This window comes from Hippopotamus amphibius, chromosome 2, assembly GCF_030028045.1.
Source record: "Hippopotamus amphibius kiboko isolate mHipAmp2 chromosome 2, mHipAmp2.hap2, whole genome shotgun sequence".
NCBI classification, from domain to species: domain Eukaryota; kingdom Metazoa; phylum Chordata; class Mammalia; order Artiodactyla; family Hippopotamidae; genus Hippopotamus; species Hippopotamus amphibius.
Genome location: NC_080187.1, coordinates 211,507,582 through 211,529,889, shown reverse-complemented (window position 1 = coordinate 211,529,889; position 22,308 = coordinate 211,507,582). Strand labels below are relative to the sequence as shown.

The 22,308-nt window shown below is 35.3% G+C and overlaps 2 protein-coding genes across 3 annotated transcripts in view; one reads left to right on the top strand and one right to left on the bottom strand.

Annotated features, from left to right (window-relative positions):
• Positions 1-22,308, top strand: part of UACA (uveal autoantigen with coiled-coil domains and ankyrin repeats) — an 82,141-nt gene that overhangs the window by 24,774 nt on the left and 35,059 nt on the right. Inside the window, exons 1-3 of one of the 2 annotated variants that reach the window (XM_057723147.1) lie at positions 14,711-14,818; positions 16,982-17,115; positions 21,080-21,168. In XM_057723147.1, the coding sequence (XP_057579130.1) occupies positions 14,780-14,818; positions 16,982-17,115; positions 21,080-21,168 (262 nt within the window). In that variant the 5' untranslated portion in view covers positions 14,711-14,779. Of the gene's footprint in view, positions 1-14,710; positions 14,819-16,981; positions 17,116-21,079; positions 21,169-22,308 lie in introns of those variants that run through there. The other variant, XM_057723146.1, reaches the window with a different exon arrangement.
• LOC130846693 (ubiquitin-conjugating enzyme E2 N-like) lies at positions 8,019-8,621 on the bottom strand. Its single transcript, XM_057725082.1, has one exon. It carries the CDS (start codon positions 8,619-8,621, stop codon positions 8,019-8,021), a length of 603 nt encoding a protein of 200 aa, XP_057581065.1.

The window sequence follows — 22,308 nt, the reverse complement described above, 5'->3', positions numbered from 1 at the left end:
CTATCTTCCACCCTCCATCTCTCCAACATACAATGATGGAGCAGGGATAGGCTATCCCCAGTAAACTGTCCTGTGAAGAAAGGGGACGAATGGAGGCACATAGCAGTCACTGGTCCCTGGCAACTGTAAGAATATTGTTAGGTAAGTATAGTGAAGCCTCCTTTTCTTGGCATTAGAGGATGTTCCCTGATTAGGCCCTGGTTTTGCTCCTGTGTGAAGCTCCCTAGTCCATTGTTTTCTGTGGCCATTGGCTGTGCCCTCTGTGAGGTATTGGAGGGTATACCTTTCTTAGCTGGGGAATGAGGTTAAGTGTTGAGCAGCTTTCCCAGCCTGCTTCTTACCTATAGAAATTTGGGGACCCAAAAATGATCTAGAAGAGTAATAGACCCTTAACTTAGTCTGGGAATTGTTTTGGAAATTGTCTGTTGTCTTTTTGTCTATTTGATTTTAGTCAGATCCATTTGCTATGAATTATATCCTCAATTCTTTGAACTATGCATTTTTCTCTAGACATCAATAAAATTATCTTGAGCTTATCAGGCTTCTGTGGGACCACATCCTTAGTCTCTTCCTGTGGGGAGTTCCCCTCCATGCCAGTTTGTTCCACTGAAAGGGTTTACTGGGTGAAAGGAAAACATTTGTTTCCTTTACTCACAGCTCACTGAATACCTTTGCACTCCCACATATGTGTGGGTTTTTCCACACCAAACAATTCTCTAATTCTTTGTAGGCACCGGCTGCTGGGTGTCCTATAATGCAACTCAATTCTGACACTACCCAGAATTAGCTCAGACCTTACAGGTTAAGGGCTAAGTCCTATAAGACTGCCTCCTCCTACTTTAGATGGCAATCACAAGTCCAGTCATTTCACCAAGTTGTCTAATATTTTATACCTAACAGTTTTATTTACCACTACATTATGTGGTTTGCTATTACAGTTTCCTTGTTATCTACCACTTGGTCTCAACACCTGCATCGCATATTTTTATTGTTTTTGGTGGTGGTGGTGATGAAGGTAGCACCCTACTTCTGGTACCAGTTTCTGCAGTGTTCAGCTTTGTTGTAGTAATTAGCTCCGAATTTCAGTGGTTTCTCAAAATAACAAATTTATATTTCCTACTAACTTTATCTTGTAGACTGTGGGTCAGCTGTGTAGAAATAGCCTGTGACTTCCCTCCGGAACCAAGGCTGAAGGAGCAGCCTGTATATGAAATATGGCAATCTCTTGACAAAATACTGAAGCAAGAAGGCTTGCCCAAATTCGGGTTGCTCCTTCAAGTTTTTGCTTAGATGTGTTCCCATTCTATTGGCTGAAATATATGACATGGGTAGACCCCAGATCAATAACCCAGGGATGTCTATTCTTTCCCTATGAGATATGCACAAGTCACATGTCTACACGTGGGTGTATATATATAAAGTCATCTTGCAAGGAAGTAGGGGATTGAATAATCTCTAATAATAATACTGTCTACCACAACTTTCTCACATAGTTTTGGATAATGCACAAAGATCAGAGTATATCCTTTTTAAAATTTAAGGTCATATTACCTTAATATATTTTATCAATCAGGGTTCTCCAGAGAAATGGAACTAATAGGAGATATCTGTATATCTAGGAGAGAATTATTTACTTTAAGGAATTGGCTTACAAATGAATATGAGGCTGAAAAATCTGAAATGTGTAAGGCAGGCTGGCAGGCTAGGAACTCAGGCAGGATTTCTGTGTTACAGTCATGAGGCAGGGTTGCTTCTTCTCTGGGAGTTTTCAGATTTTGCTCTTTAGGTCTTCAAGTGATTGAATGAGGCCTACCCGACATTATCAAGGATTATCTCCTTTACTTCAGATCAGGTGATTTCAGATGTTAATCACATCTACAGAATACCTTCATAGCGACATCTAGACTCATGTTTTACCAAACAACTGGGCATCATAGCTGAGCCAAGTTGTCATATAAAATTTACTGTCATATATACATAGTGCTATTTTGCAGAGAGTAGAGTATGAATACAGAGAATACTTTCTAATAGGTCTCACGGTAAGGCAGCAAACAAATTAGCTTGATCATAACTATAAACTAGATGTATTTTGACTGAAGATATTTGAGCATCTAAAACAGGTTGGCAAACTGTAGCCACTGCCTTTTTTTTTTAAATATAAATAAAGCTTTATTGTAACACAGCAATGCTTATTTTTTTGTATATTGTCTGTGGCTGTTTTCATTCTACAGTGGCAGAGTTGAATAGTTACAATAGAGACTTCATGACTTGCAAATCTTAAAATACTTACCATCTAGGCCTTTACAGAAAATGTTTGCCAAACCTTAAAGAATACATAGAAATGGTGCTTGTGTTTCTCGCTCTGTTATGGTCCACTCCTAGTTCAGTATTTCCGTTCAAGTACGAATGTATACTTATTAAACATTATAGTAGCAGTGTTTTATTGTTAATGACCACATATTTTATTTGATTCATAAAATTTAATCATTTCTTAATTTTTTCATTGCACAGCCATTCAGATTTTCTTTTAGATCACATGCTGAGTTCAGTTTTTTTTGGATAAAATATATATGAATGCCATTAGTTTTTAAGTTAATACTTGTGTATCTTTGGGAATAAAGAGAAAATACTTATTCTATAAAATTTGATCAACTTCATATTATTACAATTGCAGAATTCATTGTATGTATCTATTTTCCTTCTTTTAAGATGGTAAAAAGATATTTCTGTGCCCAGCTCATCCCCTTTTTTTAGATAATGGATTAAAAAAAAGTAAACTATTATTTTTTAATTAGATTTCTCTTGTATCTGTAAAATTGAATTAGAGTACAAGATGTATTTGTTTCCCAACCAAATAGTAAATTGCAGCTTTAGTTAGTAGAGAGAGTGTAGGCCCTGGTTTCAGACAGTCCTAGGTTTAAATTAGTGGTTTGAAACAACAGCTATTTTACTTGCTGCTGACTCGATAGGTCAGCAATTTGCACTGGGCTCTGCTGCATGGTTGTTCCACTGGTCTTGTCTGGGTTTACTCATGTGGCTGCCAAGTCATCTGGTAGCGCTTCTAGGCTGGGTGGTCTAAATTGGCAACGCTGATGTGTCTGGCACTTTATGCTAGATTGCACGACTGGGTGGCTGGGCTCTTGCTCTCTTAAGATCTCTCATGCTCTGGACGCCAGCTTGTTTACGCTGTGTCAGCAGCATCCCAAGGCGGGAAGCTGCAAGGCCTCTTGGGACTTAGATTCAGAGTTCTACATGGTCGCTTCTGCCACATTCTATCTGTCAAAATAAGTTACAAGTCCAGCCCAGATTTAAGGGATGAGGAAATAAATGCCACCTTTTGATGGGAATCATGGCAAAGTCATGTTGCAAAGGGTGGGCTTACAGGAGTGAAAGGAATTAATAGTAGCTGCACAATCCAACACTGTAAATTGCTTCATTTCTTTATGCCCTGTTTGGAAAATAGAAATAACAGTATGACTTAGAGAGTTCTTCTTATAGTGTAACAATTATGTATATAAAGCACTTATAAGTATTTCTTAAAGAATTTTGAAATTGAATTTTTATTTTAAATGCTGTGTTTTCTAATTATATACCTAAATATCATCAGTGTTCATTCTTTTTCATTATTAATTTGGTCATGTATTTTTAATATGAGAGAAATATATTAAGACTCACTGAAGGAAATCCTGTGTAAAATCGCTATGCGGGAAGAATTATGCTCATGTGTAGAACTATTATTCATTTCTTAATTAAAAAGAAAAGCAGTTAACTTCTGATATGTTTACAAAAGCTTGTATTTTCTTATAACCCTCTGTACATATCTTTATATTTCCCACTTTTATTTTAAAAATACTGGCTAGTAGAGTAAGATTTATTATCAGTTTTATTCATGAGGGGTCTTTTGAGTTCCAGCAAACATATTTTTGTTTAGCTAATGTTTCTTTGCAAAGCCAAGAAAAAATAGCCAAAGAAATAAAAATAGCTCTTATTTTTCATTGTGGTCAGACCCCATCAGAGGCTTTTTATAAGTGTATCTGTTTTGCTTTTTACTTTGTCAAGAAAAAACATAGAATGCTTTCTAAATCTGTCCCATTTTGAGAGAGAGAGAGATATATATATATCAGACATTAGCAAAAATGTTTGTTAAAACTCACCAGAGGTATTACTCTGTTCACTGGTTGTATATAAGATGGGGTAAGAGGCATAATAGACCTGTCTTGGTTTTTACCTTTATATTGAGAACATTTCACTGATGACATTTAGGCATTTAAAGAAGTCTAATTTGAATACATTCTTTTCTAAAATTTTCTAGGGAAAAGTTTATGCTTATTTCTCCCTTATAACCAATTGCTTAACATTTTAAATGGGATCTTAAAATCTTACTTATCCAGCCCGAGAGCTCTATTTTTATATGATATACATTTATAATTTGTTGTGTTTAAGATTTATGTATATATTTACTTTAGAATTTAGTGCTTCTTCTGGTGAGGAAGGGTGAAATAAATAATATTATGAAACAAATGATGCTTATTAAAATTGGAGAGGCAGTTTCCTGTCTATTTTAAATAACCTCTTTTGGGCCCCTAGACAGTTCTAATAAAGGAGCAAATACCTGCAATAGTTGGGGGTAGACAGTCTGGTATTTATACAACAGACTAGAATAGAATCAAACTGGGTGGTTAGGAAATCTTATCAAAGCAATGCTGAGTCTTTTTGACTGCAGTTTAAAGTTTTTTTTAGATGTCATAGCACCTTTAGTCCTTAAGAAGTTAGATTTATTATTTAAGTAATAATAGTAGTTATTATTATTGTTGTCTTTTTGTCCTTGACATTTTTATGTAGAGAAATCCAGTAAAGCAGGATTAAGCCTGTTAATGTCTTAGTCAGAAAAATGATTGTTGGCTTATAATTTTCCCTTTCCGATATTTGTTCCATTGAGTCCTGCCTATATAGTACTTTTCAGATCACAGTGGAAAGCTTGAGAGGATAAGACGGGGCCTAATTAAATAAGGATAAGGAAAAATCAGAAAGGGAAAAGAATCTGGGGTCTGGGGAAAAGACACTGGATGCTCTGCTTTTGTTTTCCTGGTTTATTTTAACATTCTTTTTTTTTTCTTTTTTCTATTATGTAAGCTCTAGTTTGCTGTTATATAAGAAAGAAGAGTAAATAACCTTTGGACTAAATGGAATGGGGGAAATATTTTTTACTATCATCAATCCAGTGAACTGTAGAACAGTTCTTAATTGTGCAGCCTAATCTTCAAGGAATGTTTATGCTTCAGGAGGTTTGCTTTCTGCTGTTTGCTCCATTTTCAGTTGTGGCAGAGCTGCCTTGGGTTTAGCAACAGGAGTGGTGATAATTGCAGGGTACTATGAAGCCTGTTATACTTTGTTTCAATTAGATATTTAAGGATTTGCCTAAATGTACATGTTGTTTAGTTTTTATTTAGGACTTTTTCGCCTTGGAGAAGACTTTATCTAGTTGCCTCTGTGTTCTTTTTCTTGAAAAGCCTTGTCTTGAGGATGTGATTGTGAAATTCTATTTTTTGCGGTGCTATTTTTCTTTCTTTCTTTTTTTTTTAAGTGTAGTTCATTGCAGTTTGTTTAGGTTTCTAGGTCTGAGGTGAGTGAGGTACTTATGATATTTATTATGTTAAGATAATTGTTTAATCTTATAAACATTTTAAGACAAGTTAAGACTTAGCTGGTTATTGTTCAATATAAATGCTTGGAAGTGCAAAAAAATAGTACTTTAGGATGAATTATTTTTTTAGACTTGATTCTAAAGTGGTCAAAAGAACCTTATGAAGAAGAGTTGCTTTAGTTCCTGAATAAGTCCCTTTCGAAAAATTTTAATGACAAAACTGGGGAATCTCACATTTTAGATCTGTAGTGCCTCCCCCCCCCTCATTCCATGGTCCCTCTTACTCATTATGCATCAGCTAAACTGGCCTTCTTTCAACCATGCCAAGCTCACTTCACTGCTTGTTCTCTTCTGAAATGTGAATTCTCCCAGGCTGGCTCTTCGTTTTCACTCGGATCCCATCTTCAGTATTGCCTTCTCAGAACTTTCTGGGTTACCCCACCTTACAGTCTATCCCCAGCATTCCATCACATCTCCTTCCCAATTCTCACCTGATAGTGTTTTGTTTTCCTTAGTTGTTTAACCCTGTCTTTTTCCTTTAGGACGTCAAATTCCATTAGAAGAGAGACTTTGATATGTTTATGGCCTTGATGGTGGTGATGGTTTCACTGGAATAGACTTAAACTCATTGAGTTGTATACATTAAATATGTAGTGCTTTTTACATGTTAATTATACTTTAATAAAGTGGTTTAAAAAAGGAGAGAGACTTCGGCTATCTTATTCACTTCTCTATCCCTAGTGCCATGCATAACATGTAGTAGGTGCTTCATTGAAGTTTGCATATGCAAACGTGGAAGTTTTTGTCTTTTTTATTTTTTTTTTCTATAAAGGACATCTAAGTTTACAGTGTTTAAATTTTTTAAAGATACTTGCATTTTTACATCAAAGATTTATTTTTGGATGATTTGAGAAATGGAAATAGCTTAATTAGTAGAAGGGACTGGACAACAAGTCCTAACAATAGGATTCGCTAATCATTCTGCAACTAACTGCAATTGCCTTATATGAAATCCCAGTCTCCTAGTGGACTCAGTTTCTGCATATGTAGATGAGAAGCAGTGTTAGCATTTCATATGATGAGGCTGAGGGAGGTAGTAGGGGTAACACCATTCAGGGATTCGTAGACATCATAAAGGAATTATCTTTCTCCTGCAAGAACAGAAAACTACTGAAAGATTTTAAGTGAGGTGGGACATGGTATTTGGAAGGGAGTGGTGTAGTGGTGGTGGTGTGATTAGGTTTTCATTTTGAAAATCACTCTGGCTACAGTGTGGAGAATACAAGGGAAGGGGCTAGAATGAATATAGACAGATTGTTTAGGAGATTAATGCAGTTAACCCTGGTGAGGAATGGTGCTAACTTGAAGTAGGGTAATGTCGATGGACCTGGAGATGAGCAGGTGGAATTGAGTAATAGTGAGGAGGTAAAGTCACCAGGATTCGGCGATGGAGGACCAAGGAGAGTCAGGTGTCAAGACTCATTTCTAGATTTCCTTCTTGTACAACTAGATGGATCATGGTATCATTTACTGTGTTAGTCAAACTTGAAATAGGATCACATTTCAGGAGAACACATTTATAGTTTGGGACATGGAGGTACTTTTAAGACATTGAAGAAGAATTGTCAAGAAGATATTTGAATACCTGGGCCTGGAGCTTAGAGAAGCCTGGGTTGCAGATGTGTATGGGAGTCATATGTGAATAGATTTTTAAATTAATATATCATGAAGTGCTTCGTTCACCGCAAAGGGCTACAAGTTGTGTTCACTTTCCTAATTTGTGGTGCTATTTCAAACCTGGTGATTTTTCTACTCATCTTTTATTTCTTTTTTTTTATTTTTAGAATAACAAAAAATATTTTACTAAAACAGAAGATTTACAGAAGTTTCCAGAGAAGCCATACAAAATGGTCACAAGCTTTTTCTTGAAGGGAGGATTCTACACTTGACAGCAAAGTCACAATGTTATTTGTGTTGTGATGTTTGTTTAGTGTTCCCATTTTGGCTCAAACTTGTCCATCTACAGCATCTAAATAAAGTTAGACTTGGCTAGAGAGCGTATTCTAAAGAACTGGCTAGCTGCTTTTAACCAGTGAAATTAGATCATCATAAAAAGGGGGAAAGGAGCCCATAAAATTAAAATAAAACTACCTTCCCCCAACCAAAAAAATAAAATAAAGAAAAACACCCACACCCCTGCAGCTAACCCTGACAACTACTTTCATTCACAGTGCTTTCTACTTAAACCATGATGGGAGAAATGAATAAAAGCGGAGAGGGGCACTGCTTTTAAACATTTTGCAGCAATCCAGATGATACTTCTAGCCTCTGCTCCTGCTTTACAACAGTGAATCAGGACAAGACATAGATTCGCTCATGGACATTTAATCGTCAAAGGACTGAAGATGTCTGGGCTTTTATTCTGTAATGTTTCTAAAACTGTGTCCATCACATGCAAATAAAAAAGGAAGAAGTCTTGGCAGAACAGGAGAAGTGATACAAGCTTGATGATCGGATCGATGTAAATATTCATGGCATATAGCCTCATCCACGCTCTGGCTGTTTCCATGGCTTGGGCTTCGTTGGTCTGCCACTGCTTTGCTACATCACTTGCTAATGGATCATCTGGATTGGGAGCACTTAACAAAGCCTGGATCGATAGCAGAACTGTGCAGATCTGCAGTGCTGGGGACCACTCATCTTTCAAAATATCTAAACATAGTCTTCCCAGCTTACCTGCATTAGGATGATAAATTTCGGTCGTGAAACTTACCTTACGGGCTGCCATTGGGTATTCTTCTGGAAGGAATAGTTCAAGTTTAAAAGTCGCTCCCTCAAAGGGGGAATCCTGAGGGCCAGCAATGACCACATGAAAATAACAGGCGTTGCTCTCATCTGGTTCTGCTTTAATGCCAGGAACTGGTTCTGCCAGCCCACGCTGGGTTTCCTTGATAATCCTGCGGGGCAGCCTGGTCATCTTGTCAGATCCCGAGTTCGGCCTCTGGTCTCATCTCCCTACTCATCTTTTAGTAGACAGTTTAGTTATTTTTTTATACAGTTTTTTTTTCTTATAATTTCCCTCTTTTTGCAGAAAGTGACTGAGTTTTAATCCTGTGAATTGCCTGAGGCCAGGTCTCATGTATGTTCTGTTCCCTTTGGTATATCCAGCACTTAACATGTGGCGTAGCACATATCAAATGAGCATGTATATTTGAATGTTGAGTCAAGTATTCATATCCCTTTACACATAGATGCTCAGTAAATTTTTACTGAACAAATAAATTATCCCATCTTCTGGCAGTTATTCAGTACTTATTTTATTATTAATAAATATTATTAATATATTATATATAATATTATTAATAAATATTATTAAATATATATAATATTATTAATAATGTTATTCAGTATTTATTCAGAACTTTTGCTGCTTCTCCTTATCTATATTAGGGTTTTTGATCATGGGGTTCATGGACTCCGTATTTGTAGAAAGGAATATCAATGAACTCCCTGAAAATAAATGTAAATTTTTCTGATTATATACTTATGTATAATTTTTAAAAGAGGGTCCATTGCTTTTATCAGATTCTCAAAGGGACCTATGACACCAAAATGATGAAGATCTGTGAATGTGATACTTTTCTTAGCATGACTTTTCTTGGTTTTAAGCAGTTTTCTATGAAAGTTTTGTGGTAATCCTGTATATTTCTCTTTTGGGTAATGTATCCAGAATTGCCTTTAGGCTAAAACTTGTCTTCAAATCATGTTAGCTGTGATCTGTTGAGTCCACCTCTTAAATATATATAAGTACTTTATATGAATTTGCATATATTTTAAAGTCTGCTTGTTTATTTGTATCTATAAAGTTCTTCTCAGGAGACCTTCTATCCTAAATATTGAATAAATGAAGCAACTGTTGGACTTAGTTATGTTTAAAAAATCTTGATTAAACCTTTTAACAGTGCAGTACTGAAGTATAGAAGTATATTTATTATAATATGTGGTAACCACTAGTGCTTTTTAAAAAAACTTACGCCTTCTTTTTAGAATGCTTTCATTCAATGGCACAGAGCTCATCTTGTAAGTATATGGCTATGAATGACAATAGCTTCATTTTAGTCCAGAGAGGTCTGAGTGGAAAGGATATACTGCATTTCCTGCCATATTAATGAAGGGCCTTGGTAATAAGCATGTAATATAGTTTAATAATTTATACATCAACCAGATTTATTGGACCATGTATCAAAAGTGAATGAAACATCAGAAGTTGAGAGAATGGTTTAGTATAGTGAACCCAAATGAACCTATAACTCAGCTTTAACAATTATTAACCTATGGCCAATCTTGTTTCATCTATATCCTCACCCTCTTAATTTTGTTTTTGAAAAGTTTATTAATTGATATGAATCATGCTGATGATAGTGAGAGACTGCATTTCTTTTGTTTTATTATTTTTATTTTTAATTGTGGTAAAGAACACATACAGTTTCCCATCTTAACCATTTTTAAGTGACCCTTTCAGTAGTGTTAAGTATATTCACATCGTTGTGCAAATTATCACCAGAAGGTTTTCACCTTGCAAATCTGAAATGCTATATCCATTAAATAACAATTCCCCATTTCCCTCTTTCCCCAGACCCTGGTAACCATTTTCTTTCTATGAATTTGACTACTTTGTTTCAATGAATTTGACTACTTTGGATACCTCATATAAATGGAATCATACGGTATTTATCTTTGGGGGGCTGGGGTTTATTTCACTTAGCATAATGTCCTCAAGATTCATCTGTGGTGTAGCACATGACAGAATTTCATTCCTTTTTATGCCCGATTTATATTCCATTTCATGTCTATACCACACTTTATTTAGCCATTCATCCATCAGTAGACATTTGGGTTGCTTCCATCTCTTTGCTATTGTGAATTATGCTGCAGTGAACATGGATGTGCAAATAGCTCTTTGAGATCATACTTTCAATTCATTCAGATATATACCCAGAAAGGGGATTGCTGGATCATATGATAGTTCTATTTCTAATTTTTAAGGAAGCTCCATCTTATTTTCCATAGTGGTTGCACCATTTTTCTTTCCCACACACAGTGCCCAAGGGTTCCAATTTCTCCACATCCTTGTCAACACTTATTATTTTCTATTTTTTTGATAGTAGCCATCCTAATGGGTGTGAAGTGATATCTCATTATGATTTTGATTTGTGTTTCTCTAATTTATTGATGTTAAGCATCTTTTTATATGCTTGTTGGTCATTTGTATATCATCTTTGGAGAAATGTCTTTTCAGGGCCTTTGCTCCTTTTTTTTTTTTGTCCATTTTTAAATTGAGTTATTTGTTTCTTTATAATTGAGTTACAGTTCTTTATGTATTCTGCAGATTTACCCTTTATTAGATATATGATTTGGAAATCTTCCATTTTTTAGGTTGCCTTTTCACTCTGTTGTTTGTGTCCTTTGATGTACAGAAGTTTTTAAGTTTGATGTAGTCCCATTTATCTATTTTTGCTTTTGCTGCCTGTGCTTTTGGTGTCACATCTAAGAAATCATTGTTAAATCCAAAGTCATGAAGCTTTTCCTCTATATTTCCTTTTAGGAGTTTTATATTTAGATGTTAAATTTAGGTCTTTAAATTTAGTCTTTAATCATTTAGAATTAATTTTTCTATATTGTGTAAGATAAAGGTCCAACTTCATTCATTTGCACGTGGATATTTCCTCAACATCATTTGCTGAAGAGACTGTCCTTTCCTCATTGGGTGATCTTAGCACCCTTGTCAAAGATCGTTTGACTATACATGTGAAGGTTTATTTCTGGGTTCTTTATTCTGTTTCATTGATCGATGTACCCATCGCTATGCCAGTACCATACTGTTTTGATTACTGTAGCTTTATAATATGTTTTAAATTCAGGACTTGTGAGACCTCCAACTTTGTCTTTCTTTTTCAAGATTATTTGGCTATTTGGGTTCCCTTAAATGTCAGTATGAATTTTAGGATGGATTTTTTATTTCTTAAAAAAATGGTTTTGGAATTTTGATAGAGATTGTGTTGAATCTGTAGATCACTTATAGTAGCATTGACATTTAATGATAGTAAGTGTTCCAATCTGAACACAAACTGTCTTTCCATTTATTTGTGTCTTCTGTAATTTCTTTCAGCAATGTTTTGTAGTTTTAGGTATACAGGTCTTTCACTTCCTTGGTTCGGTTTATTCCTAATTATTGTATTATTTTTGATGCTATCGTAAGTGGAATTGTTTTCTTAATTTCATTTCTGGATTGCTCATTGTTAGTGTATATAGAAGCACAACTGATTATTGTGTGTTGATTTTGTATGCTGTAACTGTGCTGAATTCATTTATTCTAACAGTTTTTTTTTTCCTTGTGGAATTTTTAGGATTTTCTACATATAATATCATGCCATCTGCAAACAGAGATAATTTTACTTCTTCCTTTCCAATTTGGATGCCTTTTACTTCCTTTTCTTGTCTAATTGTTCTGGGTAGGACTTCTAATACTATGTTGAATAAAAATGGTAAGAGTGAGCATCCTTATCTTGTTCCTGATCTTAGAGGAAAAGTGTTTCACCATTGGATATGATGTTAGCTGTGTGCTTTTCATATATAACCATTATTATGTTGAGGTAATTTCCTTCTATTTCCAGTTTATTGAGTGTTTTTATCATGAAAGATTTTAAATCTTATTTAATGATTTTTCTATATCAATTGAGATGATCATGTGACTTTTGTCCTTAATTCTGTTAATGTAGTGTATTACATTGATCAGTTTTCATATGATGAACTGTCCTTGCATTCCAAGAATAAATCCCACTTAGTCATGGTGTATAATCTTTTTAATGTGATGTTGTATTCAATCTGTCCCCCTAATTATTTTGATTACTTTTGAAGTAAATACCAGAAACAGGCAGTAAGCTAATAAACAGCTAAATATATGATATAATGGCAAATACTGATAAGCATTATGAAGATAAGTGAAGGGCAGAAAGAGAAAGAGTGGCAGGGGTAGAATGGGGCTGGTGCTGCTTAGATACAGAGGTTTGAGAAGCCCTCTGAGGAAGTGATATTTAAGAACCAGAATGAAGGTAAGGGAAGAATCTTTCAGGCACAGGGGAGAGCAGAGGTGGGAGTTTGCTTAGAGCTCTTGGGAAACAGCTGGGAAGGAGGCAGTGAGAGGAGGAACAGGAGACTAAGTAACAGAAGCTGGAGAAGTTCAGGTTATCTGCAGTATAGGAGGGCACATAAATCCCATCTCCTGAGCCATAGTTATTAGTACAGACAGCTCCATGTATGGCTTTTATTACTCATTACAGATTTCCCCCTTTCTTTTTATTTCCTTTGCCTTTGCTGTCCTATTTCTAGAAAGAATGTGCTTGCTTTGTTAACCAAAGGACAGGGCTTGAGTTCTATCCCACCCAGATTTCCTCTGAAGAAGGGCGAAATGGAGTGAGTGGAGTCTCAGGGTCCAGCCAAGAATCCATTGTGATGTCTAATGTGATTTGGGAGAAAAAAAATTATTGTTTCAAAAATAATACATCATGGTATATGATCTTATATATTTTATAATTAGAATATGTACCTATTATTTTAAATTTAAATAGTAAGAAATGGATTTCTTGATGAAGTTTGTAACAGAATTTTTAACTGACAGCATGATCTATAGTATAGCAGTTACCTCCTTCCTATAAACAGTTGTGTTAGGATGTTTTGCATTCCCATAAAAGGATCTTCCCAAATCTGCCTTTTTAGAGGAAGTGTAAATTACTCTTATGCTCCCGTGGGAACTAGAAGGTACAAAAACACCCTGGAGCTTGTGGATATTTGTCATGGTCCTTGATGATGTAAGGAATGTTGTGGTACAAACATGTTAAACATCATAGAGGATGTGGAGAGGTAGTTTGCTTTGTCCCCAAATAGAGTTTTATTTACAGTCTTGCTCAGTGATTAATACTCATTTGAATTTGCCTCCTTTAGTATTTAATCATTGTATTTGTTTTTTAGAATCTCTGAATCCAGATAATTTGATTTTCCACTGTTACAATATTTGCTTATTATATCAGGCAGGGTGCTAAACTTGGAAATTAAGAGTACCGAGTTAAATTTAAAATTTGTTGAAAAGTATTCATCATAATGCAGACTATTTAATGTCTTGGCAGTGCCTCTGGCTCTTCTCATTTAACGTGTTAGGGGACAGACTGGCGGCAGTTGTAAGCTGAAACCTGGCTGTGTGCAGAACGAGACTGATAGGGGTACAAGGAAAATGGAGAAAATCTGAAAATGTTTCTGTGTGTGTGTGTGCTTCCTTAAATGAAAGTGACACATTTTCTTAAAATAGAATTTGTATTCTGTTTATCAAGGTTATTATAACTTCATGATAGATGATCCTAAGACTGAAACTGGTTTTAAATATTGTTTTGTGGAATAACCAAATTTGTCTCTTAACAATATTGTCATGATGTCATGCAGGTTGCTTTGACATAATAAGTATGTTTTACGGTGTATTTGAGTCATTTCTCCCTAGCAGACCTGAAGTTTATTACTCAGAGGAGAAGCATGTATTTACAGTATATTCTTAGCTGCCCCTCTCTATCTGTCACTCAGCTGTCAAGGCCTATGGAATCTAAAATAGATCCTGACCAATGGGAGAGAGTCTACACACTGTTTACGCGATGATTCGGATGTGGACAGTTTATCATGCACAGACGCTGGTCTGTGTTGCAGTGTTGAGGCGGCAGGATGCAGAGAGCCGTTCAAGTTTCCCAGTGGAGTCCCTGAAGAGGGACAGCTTTGAAAGACAGCTTCTAAAGAATAACAAATAGGAGGAGTTACAGTACCTGATTTGGGGCTGCTCTTAATCAAGTGCTGCGCAGCAAGGAAGATAATTTTCAAGCGTTATGAAGGCAGAGAAGGATTCCGAAGACGAAGAAAATATCGTTAGAGATCCAAGCTAAGTGTAGCCCAGCATGAAGATTGTAGAGCAGAAAGCCTTGTAAAGAGGACCGAGTCACTTGTTAGGAGTTTCTCTGAGGGCTTGCTTTGTGAGCTACAGAGATTTGTAACTTAATGCGAAGTAGTTTGCTGTTAGCAACAAGAAACTGAATCCTGTCTATGATGAACTGTTGGTTTTCTTGTGCTCCTAAGAACAGAGTGGGTATCCCTGCAGTACAGTGTAACAAAAGAGTCTTGGTTAGGCTTTTTGAACTGAATTCGTTTAAAATGTACTACTGTTTTATTAATTTTGGTTTCTTCGTCTTATATTTTCTCTGATTTATTTGATTAGCAGATTGGGGTTAGTGATAAGAAACAAAAGTTTTTGTTTCTTTTTGTGTGTTTAAAAAGCACATAGTAGAGTCTTAATAATTGAGCAGTGTTTCTGTTAACTGACAGTGGACCAAAATGGAAAACTGTGCCTGGTGGAGTAAAATTGAAAATCACAGAATAATAATGAGACTTTAATCTCATTAATTGTCTTTTAAAGAGCCTTACTTTGGGATTTTACAGTTGTTTTAGTGTTTTAAATTAGCTCCTTTCTCCTCCAGCGAGTTTACTTGGAAATAAAGTTGAGTTGTTGTAACTGCAAGGATAAACTAATCAATTTAGAGCAAGAGTTTGTGTGCTAAACATGACTTAATTGCTTAGGCATTTGAAAACACAAAGCCTACATCTACAACCACTCCCCAATTAAGAGTCAGTAAGCTGATTGTTTTGTTTTAAAGCTAAAGAAAGAGGATGCCTAAAATGTAGTTTATACTTTGAGCGAATACGTAGGGCTAGCCACTACTCATAGTTGGTAGTTTGAATTTTTCAAGTTAGAAGGAAGTGGGTTCATCTCCAAATTTGACTAGACACAACAATTCTGGAGTCTGTGTAGGTATTTGAATCAGATTCCATTGAAATGTTATATTTCAGGGGTGGGTTAAAATTTTAATATGTTTATCTTTTTTGATATTAAGTTTTTATATTTTTCACTTCAAGTATTTAATGAATACATTGCTTATTTAACTAGAAAATTGGTTGCTTTTTTTTTTTTGGTTTAGAGGGGATAGTAGATATAAAATAATCATATTGATCAAACATTTAGAGGATATGCTTCATATAAGTGATTCATTTTTTCCTCCCAGAGATTTGTTATTGTATTTGTGGACACAGGAATTGCTTTGTAAGTTAAGTGAAAAATATGTACATCTTTTTTTGTTCTAGAAGTGATACTGGACTTATCAAAGAATTTAGTAATAAGTTTACTGTATAGAATTTTAAAAGGCTAAAACCTTACTTGTGTAAATAATAAATAATGTATAATTTAGTTCTGGGTTCTCCATTTCTACTTACTAAGGAAAGATTGAATTATTGGCTTCAGAGTGTCTTGAATATATTTTTTCCAGTCAAAGCTAAAGATAACTGATATAATTAAAATATACATCATGATACATTCTCCTATTTAAAGAATTGCCTTTGATCTTCCTTTTAAATACACATGCATTAAGTTTTTGTTCAAATCAAAAATCTTGTTTTAACAAAAGCATTATATGTTAAATGTAAAGAAGGAAGAAAATGAAAGTCATCTGTGATCTATAATTTTAGGATTTTTAAGTAGTTAATACTTTAGAAATTTTTTTTCTATGTGGAAGTTTCTCTTTATTCTAATATATAAGCATAATGGATTGCTTTTTCTATTGAGTGTAGTTTGCCCCCATAATTATATTTCCAACAGTACCTTTTAAACAAGTGGTGGTGGCGGGGTGGGGGGGGGAGTTTCTCAAAAGGTGTACAGAATTCCACTGTATCTAAGGGTCTTGGGAGACAGGTAACCAGATCCAAATTTGGAAGCATGGGTTACAGAGTAGGAAAAAAAGCACACTGATTTTGGAAGTCATGAGAAGTCGTGACTGGGCTTGGCCGCTTAAGTCATTTAATGTCCCTGGAGCTTTGACTTTTCTCATCTGTTGAATAGGGATGATAATTCTGGTTTACTAGAGTTGTTACGAGTAATTCATGCCTGAAACAGGCTAGGTATTTAACAGTTATTCATTTCCTTTCTTTGCTCTGAAGGCAAAGAAAACAGCAGAAAACATGAGAAACAACCTTTTTCTCAAAAGTATAATTTAAAATATTTTTTGTATATCATGTGTTTTGGAAAGATTCTTTTTGTGAAATTTGAACAGCAGGGACAAGGAAATTTGGGGTGCAGTTGGTAACTGAGTGATGTATTACACTACTGCTTTCCCTTCTCTTTTTTCCCCCCTTCTTTGGAAAGTCTTACTAATATATATAGTATGCCATGTTTACTTTTTTTTTCTTTTCTTTTTTTAGCAAGCAGCAGATTGGAACAAATATGATGACCGATTGATGAAAGCAGCAGAAAGGGGAGATGTAGAAAAAGTGTCCTCAATCCTTGCTAAAAAGGGAGTCAGTCCAGGCAAACTAGATGTTGAAGGCAGATCTGCGTGAGTATTTCTGATGATAATTCCCTAAAGGGAATTTGGGTAGGCTCTTGGGATACAAATGAAATTTGTGAATTATGGTTATCAACATTTAATGTAAAAAAAGCTCCATCAAAACCCACACTATAAAATCTTTCAAACATCACTTTCAAACAATTTGGACTAATAATTGTTCTCAATATCAAAGATTTTCAAGTGAGAGAATACTAAAATACTTACCCAGTGGTCTAGTTGTTTGGGCCCTATGGCAAACCACAGCCTGGGTTATTTGGTGCATTTTTATTTGGTGCAACTTTATTTATAAGCTTTTTTATACTCCTTATCATATTTGATCCTTGAAGTGGCCCTCTGAAAGAAGTAGGAAAAAGTTTACAGAGGTTAAATAACTTGGTCTAGTCTCATTAAAAGTCTGGCATGTAAACCCAAGTTTTCTGTCTTGGAAGAGTTCTGTAAATTACACTGCCTTTTCCTCTTAACGCCCAATCCATTTTTATATTTGGGTGATTAATTTAAATGAGAATGTTTAGGGCAGTAGGGAGATAGAATGACTAGTGTGACTTAGGGGAGATACTGGTAGTGATCCTACTCTTGTTTTTGTGTGACTGAGGACTACTGGCTTGTTTATATGCTTATGAACCAGGTATATTTCCTCTCATCCCTCCCCAGCCTTCATCATTTCCCTTCCTGTTGAGGGTGGGGAGCAGTTGGATTCAAGAGCAGATCTAGATTCTGCTACTACCCTCTATAAATATAGCAGTTAAAACCTTATCTAGGAAACCTTCCAAAGTCAGAGGTGAAAAGTCTCATTTCCTAAAATTCCTCTCCGCCTTATACTTGCATGAGTTTTTTTAGAATATTATAACTAGAAACCAGATACTAAATATAGAAATGAGTATTAGGAAGTGAATAGTTAATGTTTGATGTAGGTCACTACCTTAGAATGCTTAGATATTTTAGTATAGTAAAAATAGCAAAGCGTGACTTTAAATTGTTTATAAGAGCAATAAAATTTGAGAAGTTTCAATTTTTTTCTAGTTTCAGTTTTATCAAGTAGGCAGTTTGATAAAACAGAACTGGTTATTTTGAGTCCTGCTTCTATTTTTGCTAAATTTTAAGCCATTTATAGGGCTCACAATATAAGTAGTGAAAATTTAATTTCTAAAACTGACTGTTTTTTGTATTTTTTCTCCAAATGCCAAGATGTTAAAAGATGAAAGAATCTTCCTTTGGGATGAAAATATTCAGTGAAACCTTATTTCTTCAGTTATGTCCATCCCTGCTTTGAATGTTTTGAATGAATGGTTACTTGAGTTTTCAGATTTTTTTGATCTAAGGTTCAATTTTGAGGGAAATTATTTGTATTAATGGTCAGAATTATGAAAATCTGGTGTAATTTGATGAACTATGAAATTTAATTTGTGAAATATTTGAGTAGTATTAGTTTTTGGGGTTTTCACTGTAGGAAGTAGAATTCTCTCTGGGATTCATTGGATAAAATACTTTCCTTTTGTTATTCACACACACACTGTATTCTTTTTTAATTAAAGCATTTTATATTTAGTCAAATATAGGACATATTACAAATATATTTTCTATAATTATAAAAATAATTTTATTTTGAAGGATTTTTTTGGTTTTTAATTTTTGGAATTTAAGACAAAAATAACGTCCATCTTGACCTGTGTCCAATTTCAAAAATGAAATATTTGAGGCCTAGCTTAGTCACTGCAAGGATCTGTTTTCTTCCTGTTTGCCTCTTTCCTAGGGTGTAGCCCTTTGCCAGTGCAAAATGGGGCAGGTTCACCGAGAATCCCCACTGCCACTTGGAGAGCCAGGGATTCCTTTCTCCCCACCCCCTCAGGCTGTCAGAATTACTGTTCAGCTTCCCAGCTGTTTTCTCCAGAATCAGCAAATGCTCCTAGACAAAAAGTAGCCCCAAATACCAGGCTCACCTCTCTGAGCCTCTGTCCTTCCCTGCATACTGGCCTAGTAATTTTTCACTCTCTTGTTAGCTCACTGATACCTTCAAGCAGATGTATTATTTTTTATTCAGCTTTTCTAGTTGTCCTCAGAGGTGGGGACTGTCCAGATTACCTGGATCTCCTATTATAGAAGTAGAAGTACTTGTTTAAAAAAAGAAAAAGTTGATTTTTTTTAATTGAAAAAGAGTATTTCTATAAAGCAGTTTTCCAGATTTCTTTTGCAACTCTGAATAAAATTTAAGATTGATATATCTTTTCTGAAGCACATCTACTATTTATAGCACGCCAGCATTAATAATGCATTGTAGATTTGCTGTGATTTCTGCCCTTTTAGTGCATCATCAGTATAATGTTGAGTTATTTTGAAGGAGTCTTTCAAATTTTGTGAGCCAAGAAATTAAAAAAAGCAGACAAAAAATGAGAACCCCAAGATTGTTGGAAGACTACAAACCTTTGCTTGAAGGAAATTACCATTCCTCAAAAGGTTCTCATGGTACATTGCATAGTATAATTCCTGTCTTCAGTGTTGCAGAGAGATTAATGGATACCTCAGCCTTATAGCAATTTAATTCTACTGTAAGCAATTTAATTCTACCTCAGCCTTATAGCAATTTAATTCTACTGTCTTCTAAGAGCACGATATTCCTTTTAACAGAAGCATCTCTTTCTCTCTAATGCAAACTGTACGCAAGCCTGGTTTACTTTACTTAGTAGCGCTCGGTCTCTAGTTTGCATTTATATCCATCATAATACTAATAGAGGTATAACTGAGTGTTGTAATATCTGGAAATGAATTTGCAAGCTATGTCCAGATTTTGTCTTTAAGCATTCAGATATTTGAGGGTCCATCATCTGTCTGGTACTTTAATTGGTTCTGGGAATATAACAGGAAGCAGAACAGACAAGAATCCCTGCTTTCATCTAGTTAGTTGAGTAGGAAGAGATTAATAGACCATAAAGAAAAGAGATCTTGAATTTATATATCATATTAGAAATGTGTAATTCTATTTAGAATAATGAAGGCAGGGTTGTGGGGAGCTAGGAGTACTAAGGTTTCAGGTAATGGGAAATGTAAAAGTTTTAAATGGTGTGGTTAGGGGAGACCCCTACAGGGAGTGTGCTGCCAAGTGTGTGTACCAGGCACCTTGCTGAGCCTTTCTCTCTTGGCATCTTCACAATGGTTACTGTACTTGTTTAGGACCTGATTCAATGTCCTTTGCCAACAAGTGCTATGGTATTTACTTACAATGTCAGTTCTTAATGCACACAAAATATTTCTGTAAATGTTTATTGATTAAGAAAGTATTAGATGATCAGAGAAACAATGGGATATTTAATCATGTATCTTGAATACTTGGTGGCTTAAAGTTATTTTTTTAAATAGGCTTTACTTGCCTCATTAGAAAACATGTTCAGTTCTGCCTGTTTGTGTGAAATTTCAACCAGTCGTACAGGTCTCTGAGTAAAAGGAAGAATTATGTGGTAGTACTTTTGAGGAAGAAGATGATGCCTGATCTTTTATGGCTTTCAAGTGTAGCTTAGTGTGTTTTGAAGGCTTTTCCATACCAGGTTTAATATGATAATTCTAAAGAAATGGATAAGTGTTTTGATCTGTCTTTGGCCTTAGCATTCAGTGGTAACTTCATTTGTTTTGGTGGCTTCAGTATATTTGAAACGAAGCAAAATAATCTGATAGAAAATTTTCAGTGCGTCTATTAAGGTCTAAACACCAGTGCTTTTGTTATTGAAATGATAAACTATAGAGGTAATGAGGTAAATTTGGATTAAAATGAGTTTTTCAGTAACATGAGGTTGGTTTCTTTCTTCTTGTATTAAATGTGTAGGTGTCCTAATGTAGCCTTTAAAATGCACGTGTGCGCGTGTGTGCATGTATGTGAGTATTGAATATAAGGTGACATTAACGTAACATTTAAGTTGACCTTGGGTAGTTTCCATGGCATAACAAATATTTTCTTTTTGTTTAGCTTTCATGTTGTAGCCGCAAAGGGCAATCTTGAGTGTTTGAATGCCATCCTCATACATGGAGTTGATATTACAACCAGTGACACTGCAGGTATGTTTGCCTCTATAGTCAGTTACAAAGCAGAGAAGACAAGTGTTGTTCACTGCTAATGCTCTAAATCAGACCTAAATATGATTTACAAAGAGGTGTCCTTAACTTTCTGTTTCCAGTTAGTTGAGGTATCGTTGTAGGGGAGAGGGCAAGTACCGGGGATGTAGCAGAAAGGATGACTGAACGGATGAGCAGCTGGAGACCTGAAATCTAGGGCTGATCTTGGTAGTGTTATAGGATTCTGAAAATCTCAGACTCTGAAGAACCTTTAGGGGCCATTTAGTTTGTACTCATATACTGTTCAGTATATGAATTCTGGCTGTCCTGAGGTCATTTGGCCTTTGGTTGGACATTTCTTGTGTTGAGGAACTAACTGCCTCATAACAACAGTGTCACCAGTAGTGATCATATAACAAGAATAGGTGACACTTACTTAACTACTCTGCTAAGTGCTTTACACGTGCTAACTCATTTTATCCTCATATCAAGCCAATAAGGCTGCGAGGCACTGAGCTGTTAAGTGACTTGCCCTGGGGTCCTTCAGTGGATGAGTCGCAGTCAGAGTCTGTTCTTAACCATTATGCCTCATTAGGAGACCTGGTCTGTGTTTGGCTAGCTATATTTATAAAAAATTATTTCTCATAGATAGTTTGTCTGTCTCTTACCAGGCCTTGTGCTTAACTTAGTCATACCTATGTCTGTCTTTTAAATTATTATAGTATAATTTTGTCTGCACATCACAAGGTAGATTTTTAAGTATTGGAATATAGCTATTGCTTTTCTTCAGTGAGTGTTTTAGTTTTCTCTTCATCTGGACAGTCATCCTCGGTTCTCTAAGACCCTTGGAAGCTTATTTCTCTGCACTTTTACTTTGTTATTCAGTTAAATACGGGAGTTGACCTAGAGCAGAGAATTTCCTTGACAACTTTAATATTTTATCCTGTGACCCCATGTATGGACAAATAAATACATTACTGTTAGCCAGCATCGTGTTTGGAAATGGAAGGCAAGCGGGGGGAGAGAGAGAGAGATCACAAATGAGTTAGTGAGGAAAATCTTTACTTAAAGGTACATCAAATTCTTAATTGAAGACCAAACTCAATTTATTTACCACCTTTGAATGAACAAAAACTGTTTATT